A 22163-nucleotide genomic window follows, 5' to 3' on the forward strand; every position below is an offset into this window, starting at 1 on the left:
GGCCTCCTTGAAGCCTGGACCCCTGGGGCTTTCTTCCTTGCCAGCTGACTCAGATGGCTGGGGGAAGGGGGGGGGGGTGGAAACTTATTTTGCATGTATACTGATGAACCTTCCAAGAGGTGAATCAAATGACAATCAGGGCTGGGGCTTTGAAGCAAGGCCCTCCTGTGGAGTTCACTACCTCCGCTATCTGTTAGCAAATGGGGGTGTGAGGACATGGCTGACAGTAAATATTAATCCATATTCCTCACAGCCTCTTTAAGGCTTACATGTTGCAGTAATTGCCTATGAGGTTGTTACAGGGGGAACGCATTTACCATCCTTCACCTCTAACAACCCCAGTAAAAAAAATCAGTGGAATAAAAAAAAAACATTGTGTTTGGCTGTTGTCACTGAACCTCCTCCAGGCGGCTTCCTGCATCCTGTAGATGACGTAAGGCTATTGCCCAAATCATTCTGACCTCCCCTTGCAGTAGCCTGGAGTTTGCACGCTGCCGGTGACGTGCATGCTTCTACAGCATTTCCTGTGCTTTTACCTGCATTTCTGTCTCCAGCATCCTATACGGTTTGGAATCATCTATCTAGCTATAGCCGCTATTAGATGTCATCAGGTTATACATTCCAGTGTGATGCTTGGTGAGAGTTCACTTTTAGAAGTTTTTAAAAGTTGCATTAGTGTTTTTTCTTTATTTCATCCTGGACTTTTAGCATTTCTCTGACTTTTGCAATTTTAGGATGGCAACAAATATCTAAAGTAGAACCCAGCAGACTTTACCTTTTTCAGTGACATGTGCCAGAAACGCTCCTCTTGCACCCAGCACCCTCCCGACCTCGCTTCTCCCATTCGAGCTTATTCTGCCCTCCACTGAGACAGTCTGTTACTTTCTACCCCCTGGCACCACGGTAGTCTGCTCAGTCCTTCCATTCGCCCTGCTGAGATGGTGTCCCTCAGTCACTGCGACCTGCTGTGTGACACATGCTGGGGAGCTTATACTAATGGAACAGAATCTGACTACAAAGGGCACTGTTTGTAGTCAGACTCTTCTAGTTTACTAGCTATACAGCATTTTAGTTACCTATATTACAAAGTGGAGTGCTGTTATGACCCCAACTAGTGTTTAACATAGAATGGGTCTTAACACTAGAGCTACAAAGATGTATCTGTAAGGAGATGTTGGACGTGCCATATGTTTCCTGTATGTGTGTTGTCATACAGTTTTTTGTTTTTTTTCCATAACTATTGTGTTGGAGTATTTTCTCTAGATTGCTCAACCACATGTGCTAAAGGCTTTTGCTTCACAGTTTTGGCTTCACTTGGTTTAGTAAATAGTTGAGTTTAGCAATCTGGAGTGTGAAGCAGACTAGTGTTAGGATAAAGAAGAATCAGATACTTCCATCATCATAGTACCCCTCCTCTCAACTGTATCTGCGTCCTTGGGAAACAGATACAGTTGAGCCATCGGCTCTCTGCTTCACTGTTTACCTGCCACCGGTGTTCAATGCCGGCAGGCGCGCGCGCGATGTCGTCATGCCTGCTGCACTGAACCACAAGCAGCACAGAGCGAAGGTCTGCTCCGCCCTGTGCTGTCTGTGGCTCAGCGGGACAGGCATGATAATATCATCGCGCCTGCCAGCGCTGAATCACTGAAGCAGCAGCAAATCGATGATGGGGAAGGTGAGTATATAAAGTGGATGCAATGTGGGGCATCATTCTTTGGGGGGTTAGAAGAGGATCATACTGCATGGGGACATTCAGCAAGGCATCATATTGTTAGAGGAGTCACTAAGGGGGCATCATACTGTGAGGGGAGGCACCAAAGGGGCATCCTACTGTGAGGAGAGGCACCAAAGGGGACTCCTACTGTGAGGGGAGGCACCAAAGGGGCATCCTACTGTGAGGGGAGGCACCAAAGGGGCATCCTACTGTGAGGGGAGGCACCAAAGGGGCATCCTACTGTGAGGGGAGGCACCAAAGGGGCATCCTACTGTGAGGGGAGGCTCCAAAGGGACATCCTACTGTGAGGGGAGGCACCAAAGGGACATCCTACTGTGAGGGGGGGCACCAAAGGGGCATCCTACTGTGAGGGGAGGCACCAAAGGGGCATCATACTGTGAGGGGAGGCACCAAAGGGGCATCATACTGTGAGGGGAGGCACCAAAGGACGCGGCATCATATTGTCTGAGGGGTACTAAGGGGGTATCATTAGTGCCACTAAGGGTACATTCTTATTGTGTTGGGGCCCTAAGAGGATTGGGTGGGATTAACGGTATTGCTATTTTTTTTAAGGAAAAAAAATAGCCGCAGAGAAGTACACACCACTGTTGTCCATCGGACCTTCACCCAGAGGCAGGCCCAGGTAGTAGACTCTTGAGTAGCACTTGAGTACCCCTGTAGTAGACTCTTCTATTATTCTCTATCATTAGGAGAATTATAGGCTCTTTATCACGTTGAAGATTTTCTGTAAACTTATGAGTCAAGATGAGTTCTGCAGTCAAGATAAAGGGATCTACAGCCCTTCACCTGTCTATGGGTTGTGTCGGATATGGCGGCTCAGCTCCATTGTAGTGTATGCGGCTGAGCCTTAACGTCACACGCAAACTGTGGGCAGGTGTGGTGCTGTGTTTGGTCGAAAACAGTCATCCTTTTTTTAAAGGTGGAACCCCTTTAGGTTGTCAATAGGGGGAAAGCGATGTTATTTGAATTACATTCGGCATGAGAGGTAGTTCTGACCGAAATATAAACCTCATTACCAGCATGGTCAGTGCTATTGAAATTCCTTATGATGCTTCTGGATTCCTCATATTCTATTTTAGGCTGTGCAAAAGAGAGCCTACATGGAACCAGGAGGGGGCGCTATCGGTTTCTAATCTTCCCACGAATACAGAGACTTCTAAACTCTAGAAATCAAAATCCCTCTACCACATCTAAGACCTCTTGCACACGAATGTACTGGCACAGACCATGGGCCAGCCGCATGCGGATCGTGGACCCATTCACTTGAATTGGGTACGCTATCTGTCCATTCTGCAAAAAGATAGGACAAGTTCTATCTTTTTGCAGAACAGAAGCATGGAACAGAACCCCACGAAAGCAATACGGCGACGGAGGACACATGGTCGTCTGCAAGAGGCCTAACTATCAGAATAAATAAGGGGTCAAATTTAGCATTACATGGAGGCTATTCTATTGAAGCTCACCAGACCTTGTGCGGCAGTTTGGCTTACCGTACATCCCAAGTCATGTTCCAGTGTATGTTAAAGGGGTTAATCCACAAATTAAAAATAAAATACAATATTTGGAGTGATGTATCAATGGGGGGAAAAAAATTTGCTCTCCAGTGTAAGGGCTCTGTAAGGGCTCTGACACGAATGTGGCACTAGAGAGGCAGCTTCTATCCTTCTGGATGAAAGCCTATTTACATTTTCTTTTTCCCATGGAGCATTGCCTTACCTAGAAGTCCCCCTGCGTCATCTGGCACTCTCCACAACGAGACACCGTACCCCTCCCCCAGATCTGCAATAATAGAGGCTCATAAAGTGGGGGTCTCCACAGCATGATGTTCATATGGACAGGGGTTATATTCATGAGACATTCCAATTTAAAGAGTGTCCACACAACTCGCAGAAACCTGACCGTCAATCTACTGTATTACAGGACTTAATGAACTTTAATTTTCCTTCTCAAGTTCATGTTTTAAACCAGTTCTTGAAAACTTTTTTACCTTTTTTTTTTTTTGTGCAGAATGGGGGACATTTACATCTAATCTATATGCAATATATATCTACATGTGGGACGCCATGATTCATAGGGCATGTTTCAGTATAAAAAAATTGCAGTAAGCCCCAAACCCCCAATTTTTCCACTTATTATAAGCCATGGCCGCTGTGCTCTATTTGTGGCCTGCGGATATTACTGGAAGATATTAAAAATAGGCGTCCTTGGTTCTTCAGTGAACTCGAGAACGTGGCTCCCCTTCCTGAAGCTGCTGATTAGACTTTGAAACAGGAAACGGTAACACTTCTATTTAATAGCAAACAGCACTGCAACAAAACGTCCAGCCTCGGGCCCTGTCACTAGAGCATAAACTACACGGCAAAAGAAATAAAAATGTTCCAGAAATTAAAGAAGTTGTTTACTAGTAATATCTGTTCCTGAAACAGACTAGTAGTGATCTGTGCCTATTCTGCTCTCGGCGTTCCCTCCTGCACATGGGCCCTCTGTGTACCATGATATGTTGCCCCCTACAGGCGGCATGTTCTCTTTTTTTTTTTTTTTTTTTTTTTTTTAAAGGCAATCCTTCTAAAAGTATAATATAGTATCAAAAGTTTTTGTCAAGTTTTTTATTTTTTATTTGCTCGCAGAATGTACTCCGTACAAAAAAAAAACCTGACCGAACAAAGAAAAAAAAACAACAAAAACTGTGGTAACAAATGGAGTGGTAGGCCAGGTATGCTGCTCCACTCATCTCTATGGGAGACGGCAGTGTACAGCTGTCAGAGATGACTGGAGTGGCAGTGTGTGTGCTCGACCTCCCGTTTATTACATGGTGCCCATTCTCACAATAGATGGGTGTCCCAGCGATAGGACCCCACCATTCTAATAATTATCCCCTGTCCTATGGATAAGAGAGAACTGTTAATAACCAGAACACCCCTTTAGGGGGGGACCTGCCACCACTCCTGTCTGTTTTAGTAAATAATTGTATTCCATATGAGATGACAATTGAAATGTATTCTTGGGACTCTTATGTTTTGCCATTCTTCTTTTTCTTCTATTCTTGCTAGAAGTTTATGGATAAAGGTACAGATGGGTGTTACCAGTAGGGGGGGTGTCCCTGCACAGTCTGGCATTGTTCAGTCAATGCTGGCAGTGTCAGACTATGCAGAGACACATGCCCTACTGGTAGCACCCATCTGCACCTTTATCCCTAAACTTCTAGCAGAAGTAAGAGAAGAACGGCAGAACGATTCTCGAGAATTGCATGGGGAATGTAAGAATCTACTAAGGCCTCTTTCACACGTTTTGCACGTGCGTGAGAAAAATCGGCATGTTTGGTACCCAAACTCGAACCCGGACTTCTTCACAGAAGTTCGCGTTTGGGTTAGGTGTTGTGTAGATTTTATTATTTTCCCCTATAACCATGTTATAAGGGAAAATAATAATGATCGTGTCCCCATCCCGATCGTCTCCTAGTAACCGTGCGTGAAAATCGCACCGCATCCGCACTTGCTTGCGGATGCTTGCGATTTTCACGCATCCCCATTCACTTCTATGGGGCCTGCGTTGCGTGAAAAACGCACAAAATAGAGCATGCTGCGATTTTCACGCAACGCACAAGTGATGCGTGAAAATCACCGCTCATGTGCACAGCCCCATAGAAGTGAATGGGTCCGGATTCAGTGCGGGTGCAATGCGTTCACCTCACGCATCGCACCCGCGCAGAAATCTAGTTAGTGTGAAAGGGGCCTAAAACCAGACCTGTCAGGAGAGGGGACAGCTCCTCTTTAAGGTGGATTCCCAATCGTTATTTTTTCCAACCAAAATGAGTTCTCAGAGAAAATGCCTTTTTATTTTATCATGTAAAAACTCCAGTGATGTCTTTAATGGACTTTTCTAAGAGGAGGGGATCTAGTAAAACCTGAGAAGTCTATCAGCAGGAAAGGAAGTCAATGCTGGTCCATGGGATGGATGGCGGAGTGTATATGAAGAATAGTGATTGATAAGGGAGGTGGTATCCTTGTAAGTACAGTATTTAGGTTACTTTGAGTATTTACATCCGTGTACAACCAACTGTTGGTATTCTCATTGGACACTAAATAATTATGTGGCAATAATAAAAGTACTGGTTCATCACTCAGAATGCTGGCATATCTAAAGGAAAAAGCAATCCACCTTACTATAGATCATCAGAGTTCGGTTATGCTGTACGCTCTCATGAACAAGGTTTTCTTAATTTTGTAAGCTCTTAAGATATTTTTAAGTCTTTTGGGAAGGACCGTCTAGCGGATGTCAGCTCTTATGGGCAGAAGTCTCCCTTGAAGTTCTCTGGGAATGAGGGCATTTTAGCAAATGTGTGCAGTCTGCCTCACTAAGCTGAAGATTCATGCTTACCTGCTCCCCGCCACTAAGCCCTCTTTTACACGAGCAGGTCCGGATGCGTTGCGGCAAACCCGCGCGAGTAGGTGCTCAATTGCAGGCAGTTTTGATTGCGTTCCGTTTTTCAGTTTTTATCGCGCGGGTGCAATGCGTTTTGCACACGCGTGATAAAAAAACTGAATGTGGTACCAAGACCCGAACTTCTTCACAGAAGTTTGGGTTAGGTGTTGTGTAGATTGTATTATTTCCCCTTATAACATGGTTATAAGGGAAAAATAATAGCATTCTGAATACATAATGCATAGTACAATGGGGCTGGAGGGGTTAAAAAAATTAAAAAAAATGTAACCCGCCTTAATCCACTTGTTCGCGCAGCCGGCATCTCTTCTGTCGTCTTCTTTGAGGATTAGGACCTTTGATGATGTCACTGCGCTCATCACATGGTCCGCCACATGATCTTTTGCCATGGTGATGGATCATGTGGCGGACCATGTGATAATCGCAGTAACGTCATCAAAGGTCCTATTCCTCAAAGAAGAAGACAGAAGAGATGCCGGATGTGCGAACAAGTGGATTAAGGGAAGTTAAATTTTTTTAATTCTTTTTTTAACCCCTCCATCCCCATTGTACTATGCATTCTGTATTAAGAATGCTATTATTTTTCCTTAAAACCATGTTATAAGGGAAAATAATAATGATCGGGTCTCCATCCCGATCGTCTCCTTGCAACCGTGCGTGAAAATCGCACCGCATCCGCACTTGCTTGCGGATGCTTGCGATTTTCACGCAGCCCCATTCACTTCTATCGGGCCTGCGTTGCGTGAAAATCCCTGCATGTTCTATTTTGTGCGTTTTTCACGCAACGTACAAGTGATGCGTGAAAATCACCGCTCATGTGCACAGCCAATAGAAATGAATGGGTCCGGATTCAGTGCGGGTGCAATGCGTTCACTTCACGCATTGCACCCGCGCGGAAAACTCGCCCGTGTGAAAGGGGCCTAAACCTCTGTGCTGGCTTCAGTGTGTCCATATTGGTGTTTCAGAGCAGCATGGGGAAGGCCACATGTTTCACTGCAGCTAATGACTGGTTTGAGTGGTGACGTGGCCACAAGCGGCACGTCACCGCTGAAGCTAGTCAATGCTGCATCACATGTAACACTCTGTGGACCGTAACAGAGACACATCTGAGCCATGTCCGGCGGGGAGCAGGTAAGTATGAATCTTCAGCTTAGTGAGGCAGTCTGCGGTCACTCCCAGAGAACCCCTTTTAAAAGGAAGCTGTCAACAGTGTTGAGCATCTTGAACTGCTCACAACAGTGGGGATAGCAGTACAAACTTACCTTTGTAGAACGTTTATTAGGAGTAGTGTGAATATGAAGTTTTATTCTGCCATGTTCTGCTCCTGCAAGTGCCCAGGTCACTGTAAACTGTTCCCTGCGTTGAGTTGCTTCACAGCCCGTCACCTTTGCTTTGACAGCTGTATTGGTCTCCTGGTTGCATGCTATAGCTGTCACTCAGAGCAGAAAGGAGCGGCTTTAAAAACACTTCTGTGCAGAGAGCACTTCACAATGACGCTCCACCTCCAGTCCACTTGTAGGAGCAAAATCCGGAAGAATAAAACATCATATTCACACTAATACTGATGATAAAAGCTCCACAAAACATATGTTGTATACTGCTCTCCCCAGCTCCTGCCTGGTGCAGTCAGCAGTTCCTTTTGTATTGCCAAATGTACAGTACTAGTTGTAGTACTTTTCCTAGTTTTGTGTCCTGTTGTACACGTTATGGCCCAATAACGTAAAGTTCAGTTTAGAACATAAATTAATGACCAAGTTCTAGCATCCTGTTCACTAAATCCTCTACTATGCCTTTGTGTTGTGTGTATATATGAGAATAATGTTTCGGCATGTCTGTTCCTTTTTTCAGTGCCAATAAAATTAGAAGATGACAACAGACGAGGTGGTTGTGGTCGCCAAGTTTGACTATGTGGCCCAGCAAGATCAGGAACTGGACATCAAAAAGAATGAGCGCCTCCTCCTTTTGGACGACTCAAAATCTTGGTGGCGTGTCCGCAACTCCATGAACAAAACGGGCTTCGTACCTTCCAATTATGTCGAGAGAAAAAACAGTGCTCGAAAGGCCTCGATAGTAAAAAATTTAAAGGACACATTGGGTAAGTCCATTCATGGGTTATAGCTAATTTAGTGACTTTTCAGGAATCTGACCACGGCATGGAGAAAAATTATAGTACTCCAAAATTTGCTTGTCCAGCAAACTTTGGCTTTCTGTAGAGAAGACCGTTAAAGGGAGTCTGTCACCACTATGTGACCTTATACAGCGCTTACATGCTCTGTAGCACACCTATACATGATTCCAATGGTACCTTTATTTTCTTTTGACTTGCACAAGCAGGAAAAACGCTGTTTAATTCATATGCAAGCGAGCACTCGCACGTGCCCAGAGGTGGCGTTCCCTGTGTAGGAGCCCAGGCTGCTCTGCGCACTGTGATGCCCATTGTGGGCCCGACGTTGCTTCACGTAGTGTGCATGCCCTGTGCTGGCGGTGCGACGCAGGATCTCGGCCGGACCTAGCGATGACGCAAGGGACTTGGAGGGTGGGCAAAGGAAGAGGCTGGGGAGGAGTAAAGTAAAAAGATGGCAGAGCAGCCTGGGCTCCTACACAGGGAATGCCACGCCTGGGCACTTGCGAGTGCTCATTTGAATATGGATTAAACAGAGTTTTTCCTGCTTGTGCAAGTCAAAAGAAAATAACAAAGGTACCATTAAAATAATGTATAGGTGTGCTACAGAGCATATAAGCGCTGTATAAGGTCATATAGTGGTGACAGACTCCCTATAAAGGGATTCTCCAGGACTGAACAATTGATGACCTATCCAACCGATACAGTAGGGTAGGGTCAACAATTGTTCAGTTCTGCAGAACCCCCTTAACAATTGTCACCCTGTAATATGTTGTACTCTGTAACAAGTAATCGCATGTAGATAATGTGCCATCACTTAGGACTTACTCAGAGGAGTGTTGTAAAACTGGTTTGCTAAAAATGGACAACTTTCCATCCGTATGAAGTCTTGACAATGGTCGTGGTAAGACTTTGCCCAGTTGTCCCAGATTTCGAGCCTCTATTGGAGCAGGGTTTACGTTTTTTTTTTTACTACCATAGCGTGAGTGAGACCAGAGTAGCGCGTGCTGATGTTACAATGCAGAAAATGTGATATGGCCCATCGACTGATGTGTCCGTGTTCAGTTCATGTGCTGTCTGTTCTAACTCAATACATCATATCAATGTGAGGAGTGTGTGTTTGATGGGGGCCTGCACCGTTTGTGCCCTGCAGCTTTTTTAGTGATTTCCCTTGCACAGTGATGCGTTGGTATCTTAAAAATATGCCATAACCTTATATGATGAGCATACCCTTTTAATCGGTCTGGCTATCCGCTTTGAGGCTTCAGAAAGCCCTGGCGATAAGCGTTTATTCTCGTGGGGAAGCTGCAGCTAGATGTGATTTCAGGGCCGGGCATCAGAGTAGTGAGGAAATCTGGCCGTGTCAATCTGACTGGGAGGAGGAGAAGCAGTGGGGAGAGGCGATGGTGAAACGGTGCTCCGAGGGGCTAGGCCAGCCCCTCGTGCTTTGAGCACCTAATTTGCATGTAGCTAAAAGTAAGAATTTCTCTGTATCTGTAATTCCGATTGTAGAAAGGGCTAATTTTAGTCACCATGGCCAACTCTATAAGGCAGTATGCCTCAATCAGTGGCACTTTCAAATTAACTTCAAGATGGTGCTGAATTCTGAATATGTAGATATTATTCAAATGTCGCTAATTTGCCTTTATGAAGCTTGAAAGTGAGGTGACAACCCATGTAGGAGGTGGCAGCCATAATCCTTGTCACTCAGCTTTTCTAAAAACAGATAGATCTAAAGGCCCCACATTCAAACTAGTTAATTGTTTGCAAACCGCCGAGAACGGCTGACTGTCTAATGTGTGTCTTACAGGGGAGAGAAGGATCGGACAAAGTGAATAATTTCGCCCAATCCTTTTCTTCTCCTGGGAGATAAGCCACCGGCAGAAATATCTGTCAATGGCTTTCCTGACTCTCCTCATTGAATACACATACATGTTCCACTGAGCTGTACATGTATGGGGGGTTCAGGAGAGATAGCTGTTGGCCGTACGATTGTCTGTCTGACAGCTATTGAAGATGTGTGGCTGCCCTAAGAGAAGGCCAGATGGGCACCTTTATGACTTGTGTTTCCTGGAGATATTTTTAATATCCCACCAACCTGTGTGAACCCTCCCTCCAGCTCATACACAAGGGGGGCTCCATGATATCCCTGCCAAGTGGTTGCGCTTGGAGCTAGGTGTATTTCAATAGATTTGTGTCATTGTTTCTTCTTCTTAACCTCATTAGTTTTCCCTCCAATTGTCAAGAAAAACTATATTTTGAGAAACTATAATTATCTGAAGTTGACCTTTTAATTAACAGGCTCAGGAATGTCCTCTGGGTGGACATTAGCCATACTGAGAACAAAGCAGGTCTCAGGGCTGTTACATTAAACCATCTAGCATATAATTGTCGGCAGGGAAGCGCTCCTTCCCGGCAGTTGCCTGCTCGTCGGTGGAGGAGACCGCTGCTATTACATGCAGTGATATCCTCCGCAGCATGGGGAGGAGTGATCGCTAATGCCTTCACTCGTCCCCATACTTTCTAGTTTGCTGGCAGCCGGTCGTGATTAGACCGCACGATCTGCCGCAGGCAAACAATGTTTTTCAGCGTTTGATGATCGTTCATCGGGTAATTGGCGGCAGTATTACACAGGCAGACTATATCACTGACTAGCGTTCCTATGAACACTCATTAATGATTGGCCGACAACGGACCAGTCTACTACAGGCGTTAGGCTCTCCGTTCTTGATGTATTATCTAATCTGGTGGTCATATTCTGAGGACTACTTAAGACTAGCACAACAACATAAGAAATGGCCACATACTTACCCCAGAAGTATGCTTTTAATTGACGGCGAATGGCCAGAGAAATGCACTTTGGATGTCCGGCCTATTAAAAAAAAAATGTAAAATAAAATTATGGGGCATGATTTCATCTGCCAGTCTTGATTTAAAAAAAAAAAAAAAAAATGAAAAAATAAGTCTGGCGTTAGATGCGTCAAATTTATGAAGAGTTGCATGCATCTTAATAATTTTGTCGCATCTTGGGCCCCATTCCTCCGCTAATCAGCTGTTCTGCAGTATCTCCAGTGGCAGAACCTCTCGGCTCCAGTCGATGGAGTTGGTCACTGCAGCACTTCTGACATTTAAAGGGGTTTTCCAGTGAGCACTAAAAAAACTAAAGAAAAACACACTTCTGCAGCCTTTTGATTAGCATAAATGACCCCATACCTGTTGCAGCCAGTTATGGGTCGTGTGCCATATAACCTCGCTCTCCTGTCTGTGCTGGCTCCGAACTAAGATGGTGGCGGGACTAGTGCTCCATCCACTTTCTTGCTTGCTTTCCCCGGTGTAGCTGCCATCTTCGCACATGCCTCCCTACTCTCAATGTCCAGCCCAACCAGACATGAGCCATGTGAGCGCAAGGGGCTGTCACTTAATCAGAACAGCCGCTAGCAGTGAGGTGTTGACACAAGGAGGGTGACGTTAATGCCTTCAGGTTCCTCAGGGGTCGTGTTGTGATGAAGCAGGAAGAACGTACGTATATGACTTTGGTCTTACATGACTGAGGGATGTAATGGTGCAGTGGAGATCTGAAGGAACAAAGGAATTGATGTAATTGGGGCTTGATGGAAAACCCCTTTAAGCAACCTGTCCCTTTTTGGTGCAGATTCCCCAGTGGATTTTTTCATGCAGAATTAGGCTACTTTCACACTGGCGCTCGGTGCGGATCCGTCTTGTATCTGCACAGACGGATCCGCACCGATAATGCAAACGCTTGTATCTGTTCATAACGGATCCGTTTGCATTATTCATAAAAAAAAAAAGGCTAAGTCAAAACGGATCCGTCTTGAGTTACATTGAAAGTCAATGGGGGAATTGTCTGCATCCATGATATTTTGGGGGTGTGGGGGGGAGGTAATGGAGTACCTGTATGTATTATATGGATATATTCACAGATTGCGGTGTGGTTGATTACCGTATCAGAGAGACCACAGTTGAAAACTTAATGAGGTTATACTGCAGTTTGTGATGACTTTATTAGACACACTTATTATTTTCTTCGTGGGTGAAGCACCAGCATGTTTCGCCTGTAAAAACTGTGGCAAATGACAGGAAAGCCACATGTGGTTATTAAATGTGGCATGTGAATATACCCTATAAGAATGTCCTACAAGTTATGTGACTGTGTCACCTTGTGAATTGTTTTTTATTTTATTTTTTTAGTGCTTGTTTTTAAAAAAAACTACAGTTTCATGTATGTATTTTAGGGATCATTTCTTCTTCTTTTTTTAAATTTTTTTTCATTTTAAGAAATTGTTTTGCTATTCCGTAGTTATTCTTGACCAGCAGGTTGACACATTTTGCTAGGGTTTTGTTGTCCCCAAGAAGACAGTAGAAATCCCTTAGGCCTCTGTCATGCAAGTGATACATAACATGTCGGGTCTGTTTGACAAATGCACGGTTTTGGGTGCAAATTGGGTCAGCGCTGCCTGCAATTGTGTTTCCGTATTCATCAGGATTTTATCATCCGTCGTTCACACGTGGAAAAAAAACTGAAGAATAACACCCAGCATCTCCTTAGCAACAATCATTGAAAAAACGGACCTCACTCAGATACCATTCGTGTGCTGTCGAATTTTTTTCACGGACGTTAACTCTGTGACGAGTATTTAAAGAATATACCATGTTTTTCCCTTTGTGACGCACCTGCTGATAAGACGCACCTAGGTTTTAGAGGAGGAAAAAAAATAATATATATATTTTTTCATCAGATCCGCATATCAGACCTCTCCTTCTTCGCCGCTATACTTTAGGTCCAACGGTCTCTCCTGCAGTCACCGCTCCCTGGTCTTCTCTGGGCCTGCGGTGGACTGTGACCCGATCTTGCATACTGTCGGGTCATAGTGCGTTAGGAAGACCAGGGAGGGGTGAGTACAGGCAGCACTTGAAGCGCATCACTCACCGCTCCCGCGACTCCTGCATACTAATGAACGCTTTCATAATGGAAGCTCTCACTAGTGTTCGCTTATAAGACAGACTGCCATTCTCCCCCTCCACTTTTTTGGGGAAAAAAGTGTGTCTTATAAAGCGATAATATGGTAACTATATATTGGCCTTTTGGTGCCTTCTCAGTTTTGGGCCATAAGAAGGGGCAGAACAGAATCGGTGTTTATTAGCATTGACTTTAAGTCTTGGGCATCCTGCAATAAAATGCATGTATGGTATAGAGGAAACTGAAAACAAAAGCCTGACCAAAGACTTGGTTAGGCTTCTTTCACTGAATCATGGACAGCACATGTACCCATTGACTTTAATCTATGTATTCACACATCAGTGGTTTTCCTTGGACAGTGGGTCCATGGTGACACCAAGGAAGCATGCCCTAATTTTTGTACATTATTATAGATCCCTCAAGCACATGATAGTCTATGGGTCTGTGAAAACCACAGATGTAACATTGGTGCCATCCATAGTTTTCATGGGTTGTTGCTGGGAGATGCTCTGGAAATTCATTTTCAGCCTAGCATTGAACATGGAATATGAATGAGACACGGAGGGCAAAAAACGGACACACGGACCAAACATCGATTTTTCACGGATCTTGCTATGGATGTAATTATGAACGTGTGAAAGAGGCCTAATATTTCCTCTTTCAACCCACAAATAAGTTGAAAAGAGGTTTGCTAGTGCATACCAACTAGACACATGTCTAAAGGACACATTTGGCAAGCATGTGGCCCATAATAGGCAATGAATCTGCTCAGCATGCGAGTCCACGTAGACTTGGGGGTAGGTTCACATCTGCGGCAACCAACTCCAGTAGTCTGTTCCAGCAGAGGAACAGACAACTGGAATTTACTACATCTGGCATAGCCGGATCCTGCTGCACACCGCCAGATCCCCATTGACTATAATGGGTTCTGTCGGGGATCTGACTGCTCTCTGGCTTTTGGCTGGACAAATACCTCTGCAAATAAGGCAAGGTCACGCGTGAAAATCCCATTCAACAACTTGATCCTAAAAAAAGGTATTCAATAAGGAAGCAAAAATCTAACAAGGAAGTCTGTAACAAAAATAATGACTCGTGCACCCCAACACGCTGCCACCAACTATGACATTTAAAGGGGTTCTGCATCTGATCGGCGGGGGTCTGACACCCGGGACCCCCGTCGACCAACAGTTTGAGAAGGCAGCGGCGCTCCAGCAGCGCCACAGCCTTCTCACTGTTTACCGCTGGCCCAGTGATGTCATGACTAGTATCTATGGCCTGGGCGGGGCTATGTTCTGTTCACTTGAATGGAGCTTAGCCCCGCCCAGGCCAGTGATACTAGTCGTGACATCAGTGGGCCGGCGGTAAACAGTGAGAAGGCCGCGGTGCTGCTGGAGCGCCGCTGCCTTCTCAAACAGCTGATCGGCGGGGGTCCCGGGTGTCAGACCCCTGCCGATCAGATGCTGATGATCTATCCAGAGGATAGATCATCAGTTTAAACAAACTGCAGAACCCCTTTAAATCAATACACTGATTAATTAAGGGCTCATAGAAAACCCCACAGCGCCCCACTCGCATGCAGGTTCACAGTGGCACATGCCACACATATAGCAAATACACGGTAACTCAAACCGCATATCAATACCGGAAAACAACACCGTAAGTGTGAAACAGGTCTAAATGAGGTATTTGAAGCCAAAACCTAGAGAAGTGAAATCTGCCGTTTCGATTTCCTCTTTTGTGATCCACTTTGAATTTTCGCTTCAAAAACTGCATAAAATGACCTGAAGAAAAGCAGCAGGTCTGCGGGCAGCCTAAGCGATGGGTTGTCGTTCGGGCGAGTTAATGTTTACATGCAGGAGTGCCCGACTAGGAAGGCTCGGGAGGGTCAACGTGACTCATTCGGAACACAGGCAGCCCGAATAGAGACGTCTAAATAAAATAACCCCCTGCCTGGCCTTAGTCACTGGGCGCAGAAGTGAATCACTGACGTGATCTCTGATGCCTCGCTGTGCACCTGGCTGACTTCATGGGAATTAGCAATACTATAGGGCAATGTGGAGGCCGGGGCTGACACTGACTGATCTGCTGCCCAGGCTGCAAGTTTGCACAAGTCGCCCTCCAGCCTGTGGTTGCTCAGCCTCCTAGAGGTCCGGATCCTAGGACTTTGCAGTTCTCCCCCCTCCTTCTCAAGTTAGATTTTTCTCAACACTTAGTCATATATAATAGCTGGGCTATTCTGTAGGTTATGCTTTTAACCTCTTCTGTACCATGGCATTGGGGACAAATGCATTAATGGGGTTCTCTCACTTCAGCAAATGTAGAGCTAGTTAATACAAGGCACTTACTAATGTATTGTGATCGTCCATATTGTCTCCTTTGCCGGCTTCATTCCTTTCTATGGGATCACCGCTGCTCAGCGATCCTGTCCACGACAGGTGTCGCCCTTGCCTAAATCGGTTCCTTTCCCATAAATAGGGCTTGCAGAAATCCCCTTTCAGATTTTCAGTCGCGTACATTTCTGCAGCGTTTGAAGGCCCCCTCAGGCTACATGCATAATGCTGTGGATTAGGCCTCATGCACACGACCGTTGTGTGCATCCGTGGCCGTTGTGCCGTTTTCCGTTTTTTTTCGCGGACCCATTGACTTTCAATGGGTCCGTGGAAAAATCGGAAAATGCACAGTTTTGCAGCCGAGACCGTGATCCGTGTATCCTGTCCGTCAAAAAAATATGACCTGTCCTATTTTTTTGACAGACAACGGTTCACGGACCCATTCAAGTCAATGGGTCCGTGAAAGAACACGGATGCACACAAGATTGGCGTCCGTGATCCGTGGCCGTAGGTTACTTTAATACAGACGGATCCGAAGATCCATCTGCATAAAAGCTTTTTCAGAGCTGAGTTTTCACTTTGTGAAAACTCAGATCCGACAGTATATTGTAACACAGAACAAGAACTGTGTACATGACTGCCCCCTGCTGCCTGGCCCCCTGCAGCCCCCCCCCCTTCCCTGTATTTAACACATTGGTGGCCAGTGTGGCCGCCCCCCCCCCCCCCCCCTTTCCGTCCGGAGAGTACCGATCGGAGTCCCAGTTTAATCGCTGGGGCTCCGATCTTTAACCATGGCAACCAGGACGCTACTGCTGTCCCGGTTGCCATGGTTACTTAGCAATTTGTAGCAGCATTATACTTACCTGCGAGCTGCGATGTCTGCGTCCGGCCGGGAGCTCCTCCTACTGGTAAGTGACAGGTCATTAAGCAATGCGCCGCACAGACCTGTCACTTACCAGTAGGAGGAGCTCCCGGCCGGACGCAGACATCGCAGCTCGCAGGTAAGTATAATGCTGCTACAAATTGCTAAGTAACCATGGCAACCGGGACAGCAGTAGCGTCCTGGTTGCCATGGTTACCGATCGGAGCCCCATCGATTAAACTGGGACTCCGATCGGTACTCTCCGCTGCCACCAATGATAGGGGGGGAGATTTTAATTAGGAGGGGGAGGGAGGGGAGAGGGCCCACTGGCCACCAACAAGTTAACTACAGGGGAGGGAGGGGGGCCGGCCACACTGGCCACCAATGTGTTAACTACGGGGGGGGGGGGGCTGCTGCCTGGCAGCACCTGCCAGGCAGCAGGGGGCAGTCATGTACACAGTTCTTTTAGTATATTCTAACCTGAAGCGTCCCCATCACCATGGGAACGCCTCTGTGTTAGAATATACTGTCGGATTTGAGTTTCACAATCTTACTCATATCCGACAGTATATTTTAACATAGAGGCATTCCCATGGTGATGGGGACGCTTCAAGTTAAAATATACCATCGGATTGGAGAAAACTCCGATCCTATGGTATATTAACTCCTGACTTTACATTGAAAGTCAATGGGGGACGGATCAGTTTGAAATTGCACCATATTGTGTCAACGTCAAACGGATCCATCCACATTGTCTTGCATTGTAATTCAGGACGGATCCGTTTGGCTCCGCACGGCCAGGCGGACACCAAAACGACTTTTTTTTCATGTCCGTGGATCCTCCAAAAATCAAGGAAGACCCACGGACATAAAAACTGTCACGGATCACGGAAAAATGGAACCCGTTTTTGCGGACCGCAAAAAAATACGGTTGTGTGCATGAGGCCTTATGCAGACTCTCAAAGTGAGTGAGATTTTAACAAAGGTCATGCACACTTTGCAGATATTTTCTGTGCAGAAATTGACCTGCCCTTCGGATTTTAAAATCTGCAGCCTGTCGGTTGTTTCTGCAGATTTTTTTTATTGCTGATTTCACCTTTTTGATTGGGACAAAACCGCATCAAAATCTGCAAGTGACGCATGCAGATTTTGGTGCAGGAATGGAGAGAAATTCCCATGAAATTCTGTTTGTAAATCCTCCCCCATGTGCAGGTAGCTTTAGGCGGATTTATGTGCGTTACTGCAGCGTATCTGCACCAAAATCCACAATGTCTGCTGAAAGCGACGAAATCCGCAGCTAAAACAGCTGCTATTACATCTCTAAACCGCGTTTCTGCACGGAAAAAATCTCCACTGGATCTCATACACGTTTCTGGTTCTATAACATGCTGCAGTTTTTCCACACTGGAATCTGCATGAAAAACCCACACATTTCGCAATGCGCAGCCGGCCTTAAGCCTCATGCACACGTCCGTGCAACACGGGCCGTGAGATACCGGCCTGGATTCCTGCTGAGTGCAGGAGCGCACGGCGTCATTGGTTGCTCTGACGCCGTGCGCTTCATGCCGCCGCTGCTGTACAGTAATACACTCGTATTATCTATACCAGTGTATTACTGTACAGCAGCGGGTGCACAGCGTCAGAGCAACCAATGACGCCGTGCGCTTCTGCACTCAGCAGGAATCCAGGCCGGTATCTCACAGTCCGTGTTCCACGGACGTGTGCATGAGGCCTCCTGCACATGACCGTTTTTTTTTGTGGTCCGCAAAAACGGGTTCCGTTTTTCCGTGATCCGTGACAGTTTTTTCCTCCGTGGGTCTGTCTTGATTTTTGGAGGATCCACGGACATGGAAAAAAAATGTCGTTTTGGTGTCCGCCTGGCCGTGCGGAGCCAAACGGATCCGTCCTGACTTACAATGCAAGTCAATGGGGACGGATCCATTTGACGTTGACACAATATGGTGCAAATGCAAACGGATCCGTCCCCCATTGACTTTCAATGTAAAGTCAGGAGTTAATATACCATAGATCAGAGTTTTCTCCAATCCGATGGTATATTTTAACTTGAAGCGTCCCCATCACCATGGGAACGCCTCTATGTTAGAATATACCATCGGATTTGAGTTACATCGTGAAACTCATATCCGACACTATATTCTAACACAGAGGCGTTCCCATGGTGATGGGGACTAGTTAGAATATACTACGAACTGGGTACATGACTGCCCCCTGCTGCCTGGCAGCACCCGATCTCTGACAGGGGGCTGTGATCCGCACAATTAACCCCTCAGGTGCCACACCTAAGGGGTTAATTGTGCGTATCTTAGCCCCCTGTAAGAGATCAGGGGCTGCCAGGCAGGAGGGGGTAGACCCAGCCAGTGCAGCAATCCCCCCCCCGCGCCCCCTTCCTCTATTTATTTTATTATCATTGGTGGCCAGTGCGGCGCCCCCCCCCCCCGTCACTTACCAGTAGGAGGAGCTCTGACAGCGCAGCAGGTAAGTATGATGCTTCTAATATTGTAATATTGCTAAGTAACCATGACAACCAGGCCTGCAATAGCGTCCTGGTTGCCATGGTTACCAATCGGAGCCCCAGCGATTAAACTGGAAATCCGATCGGAACTCTCCGCTGCCATCAATGATCGGGGGACGGGGAGGCCGCACACTGGCCACCAATGATATTACAATAGAGGGGGGGCCAGGGGGCCGCACACTGGCCACCAATGATACAATAGAGGGAGGGGGGGGCCGCACACTGGCCACCAATGATATTACAATAGAGGGAGGGAGGGGGGGGGGCCGCACACTAGCCACCAATGAAATTAAAACTGGGGAGGGAGGGGGGTCTGCCGCCTGGCAGCCCCTGATCTCGTATAGGGGGCTATGATATGCACAATTAACCCCTCAGGTGCAGCACCTGAGGGGTTAATTGTGCGGATCACAGCCCCATGTAAGAGATCGGGTGCTGCCAGGCAGCAGGGGGCAGTCATGCACACAGTTCGAAGTATATTCTAACTAGAAGCGTCCCCATCACTATGGGAACGCCTCTGTGTTAGAATATACTGTCGGATTTGAGTTTTCACGAAGTGAAAACTCAGCTCTGAAAAAGCTTTTATGTAGACAGATCTTCTGATCCGTCTGCATGAAAGTAGCCTACGACCACGGACACGGATGCCAATCTTGTGTGCATCCGTGTTTTTTCACGGACCCATTGACTTGAATGGGTCCGTGAACCGTTGGCCGTGAAAAAAATAGGACAGGTCATATTTTTTTCACGGCCAGGAAACACTGATCACGGATGCGGCTGCCAAACGGCGCATTTTACGATTTTTCCACGGACCCATTGAAAGTCAATGGGTCCGCGAAAAAAAATGGAAAACGGCACAACGGCCACGGGTGCACACAACGGTCGTGTGCAGGAGGCCTTACTCTGCTGATTTTCCGCACCTACTCCGTGTACATAAATACACCTATACCAAAACGAACGGAGACTAAACGGGTTTTACATCAAAAAATAAATATGCTTTATTATAAATACTGATTACATAGGGGAAAAAAAGAGAACCTGATACATCAGAGTGGACTACACCTGAGGAGGTATTCACAAAGTATACATGTGGAGGAAAAACAAAAAAATCGTATGGGCTGGCCCAATTTTATAAATGCACATATACCAGTGATACATATACATATAGGTGTGACACCCAGCAATACTACAGTGCAAGGGCATAATATCTAATCAAGTTATGTCTCCATATCAAATAGCAGTACGCCAGTAACAGAACTGGGACTACCTGAACCATCCAAAGGAATATGCTGGGGAACACACTAGGGGGCCATTCACACGTCCGTAATTTGGGTCCGCATTCGTTTCCGCAATTTGCGGACCCATTCACTTTTAATGAGGCTGTAACGGATGTGAATCCGCATTTTCGGGATCCGCATCCGTTTCTTCGGGATCTAATTTTTCAGGAGCCGCAATTCCGTTCCTGAAAAAAATAGAACATGTCTTATTCTTGTCCGGACCAGAACAGACATTTTCTATTATAGTGTCTGTGATGTGCTGTCCGCAAATTGCAGATCGCACATCGCACATTGCAGGTGTCCATGTTTTGCGGATCTTCAATTTGCGGATCCGCAAAACACTTATGGACGTGTGAATGGACCCATATAAAGACCCTGAACCCACAAATAACAGAGCGTGTGCAAATACACCACTAAGTGTTTACCTAATACCTAAAGTCACAATGGTATCACATACCCATCATAAGGATACCCACCTCAGGAGAGCCACGTACCCCAACGTGGAAGGCATCGCCGAAACGCGCATCGGGGTACGTGGCTCTCCTTAGGTGGATATCCTTATGATGGGTATGTGATACCATTGTGACTTTTGGTATGAGGTAAACACTTTGGGCCAGATTTATCATTTAGCTCAGGTCAGAATAATCGAATGAAAAAGTTGAAAATTTTTGCGCAATCGCTTAAACTGCGCAAAAAATTGCGACTTTTATTGGCTCTGCGCTATGCTCGCCAGTTTTCTGACAGTGGGCGTGTTTTCTTATGTAAATGAATCTCTAGACAGATTTACTATTGCAACTATTTAAAAAGTCGCAAAAAAAAAAAGCGCTAAATCACTGCAGTGCGGACCATGCTTATGTTATGCGACTTTTTAAAAGAACATGTGACTTTTTCCTAAAGACGTGCGACTTTTTCGTAAAGCCGCTTACTGACGGATTAACTGCTACCGTCAAACCACATTTATCACAGTCTTAAAGGGGCCGATCATAAATCTGACTTTAGCCATATGTGAAAGCGGATTGAGCTGTCGGAGTCCTGATAAATCTGGCCCACTGTGTGTTCCCCAGCATATTCCTTTGGATGGTTCAGGTAGTCCCAGTTCTGTTACTGGCGTACTGCTATTTGATATGGAGACATAACTTGATTAGATATTATGCCCTTGCACTGTAGTATTGCTGGGTGTCACACCTATATGTATATGTATCACTGGTATATGTATACTCTGAATACCTCCTCAGGTGTAGTCCACTCTCTTTATCTGATGTATCATGTTCTTTTTTTTTTTTTTTTTCTTCTATGTAATCTGTATTTATAATAAAGCATATATATATTTTAATGTAAAACCTGTTTAGTCTCCCTTCATTTTGGTATAGGTACATACTCGCATGTCCTATAATGCTCTGGAAAATCAGCAGCCAAGTGGATGAGCTTTTACTGAATCTCCTCTGAAGAGTTCTGCACTTGGAAACTCCAGGCTCTACAAACAAGGAGTTTCGCTTAGCTGGGGACTGGTATTCGTAGGGTTAAGGCCGAGGTGGGATAGGCCAGAGAATTGTCTCTTTCCGTAGGAAGGGCTGGGTCATGTGACCACTGTGCTCCCCCACCCCATCGCCAGGAAGTTTTAGGCTGTGCTCCAGAGAGAAGAACGCTTTCTGAGAGACCAGGCACTGTGCACAGAATGGATCTTCCAAACTTCTTCAAACACTGGTTCAGTAAGTAGTTCTTCAGGGGTTATGGACTCCACGTCCATGGTGGTCCCTGCCCACTTATAACCTGTCTTACCCGTCCCCCTGTGGACTGCGTCTTGTATTCTAGTCCCTGCTTCCTCCCTGCTTTGTGGTTGAGCAGTGTCCCTCCTCCAGGGCTGAGGTGTGGGGCGGCATGCTTCACCGCAA

The 22163-nt window shown here is 46.1% G+C and overlaps 1 protein-coding gene across 2 annotated transcripts in view; it reads left to right on the forward strand.

Moving 5' to 3' along the window:
- NCK1 (NCK adaptor protein 1) overlaps nucleotides 1-22163 on the forward strand; it is a 122244-nt gene that overhangs the window by 74000 nt on the left and 26081 nt on the right. Inside the window, exon 4 of one of the 2 annotated variants that reach the window (XM_040427613.1) lies at nucleotides 8024-8270. In XM_040427613.1, coding sequence (XP_040283547.1) covers nucleotides 8042-8270 — 229 coding nt within the window. In that variant the 5' untranslated portion in view covers nucleotides 8024-8041. Of the gene's footprint in view, nucleotides 1-8023; nucleotides 8271-21867; nucleotides 21981-22163 lie in introns of those variants that run through there. The other variant, XM_040427614.1, reaches the window with a different exon arrangement.

Source organism: Bufo bufo, chromosome 4, assembly GCF_905171765.1.
Source record: "Bufo bufo chromosome 4, aBufBuf1.1, whole genome shotgun sequence".
Classification (NCBI taxonomy): Eukaryota; Metazoa; Chordata; class Amphibia; order Anura; family Bufonidae; genus Bufo; species Bufo bufo.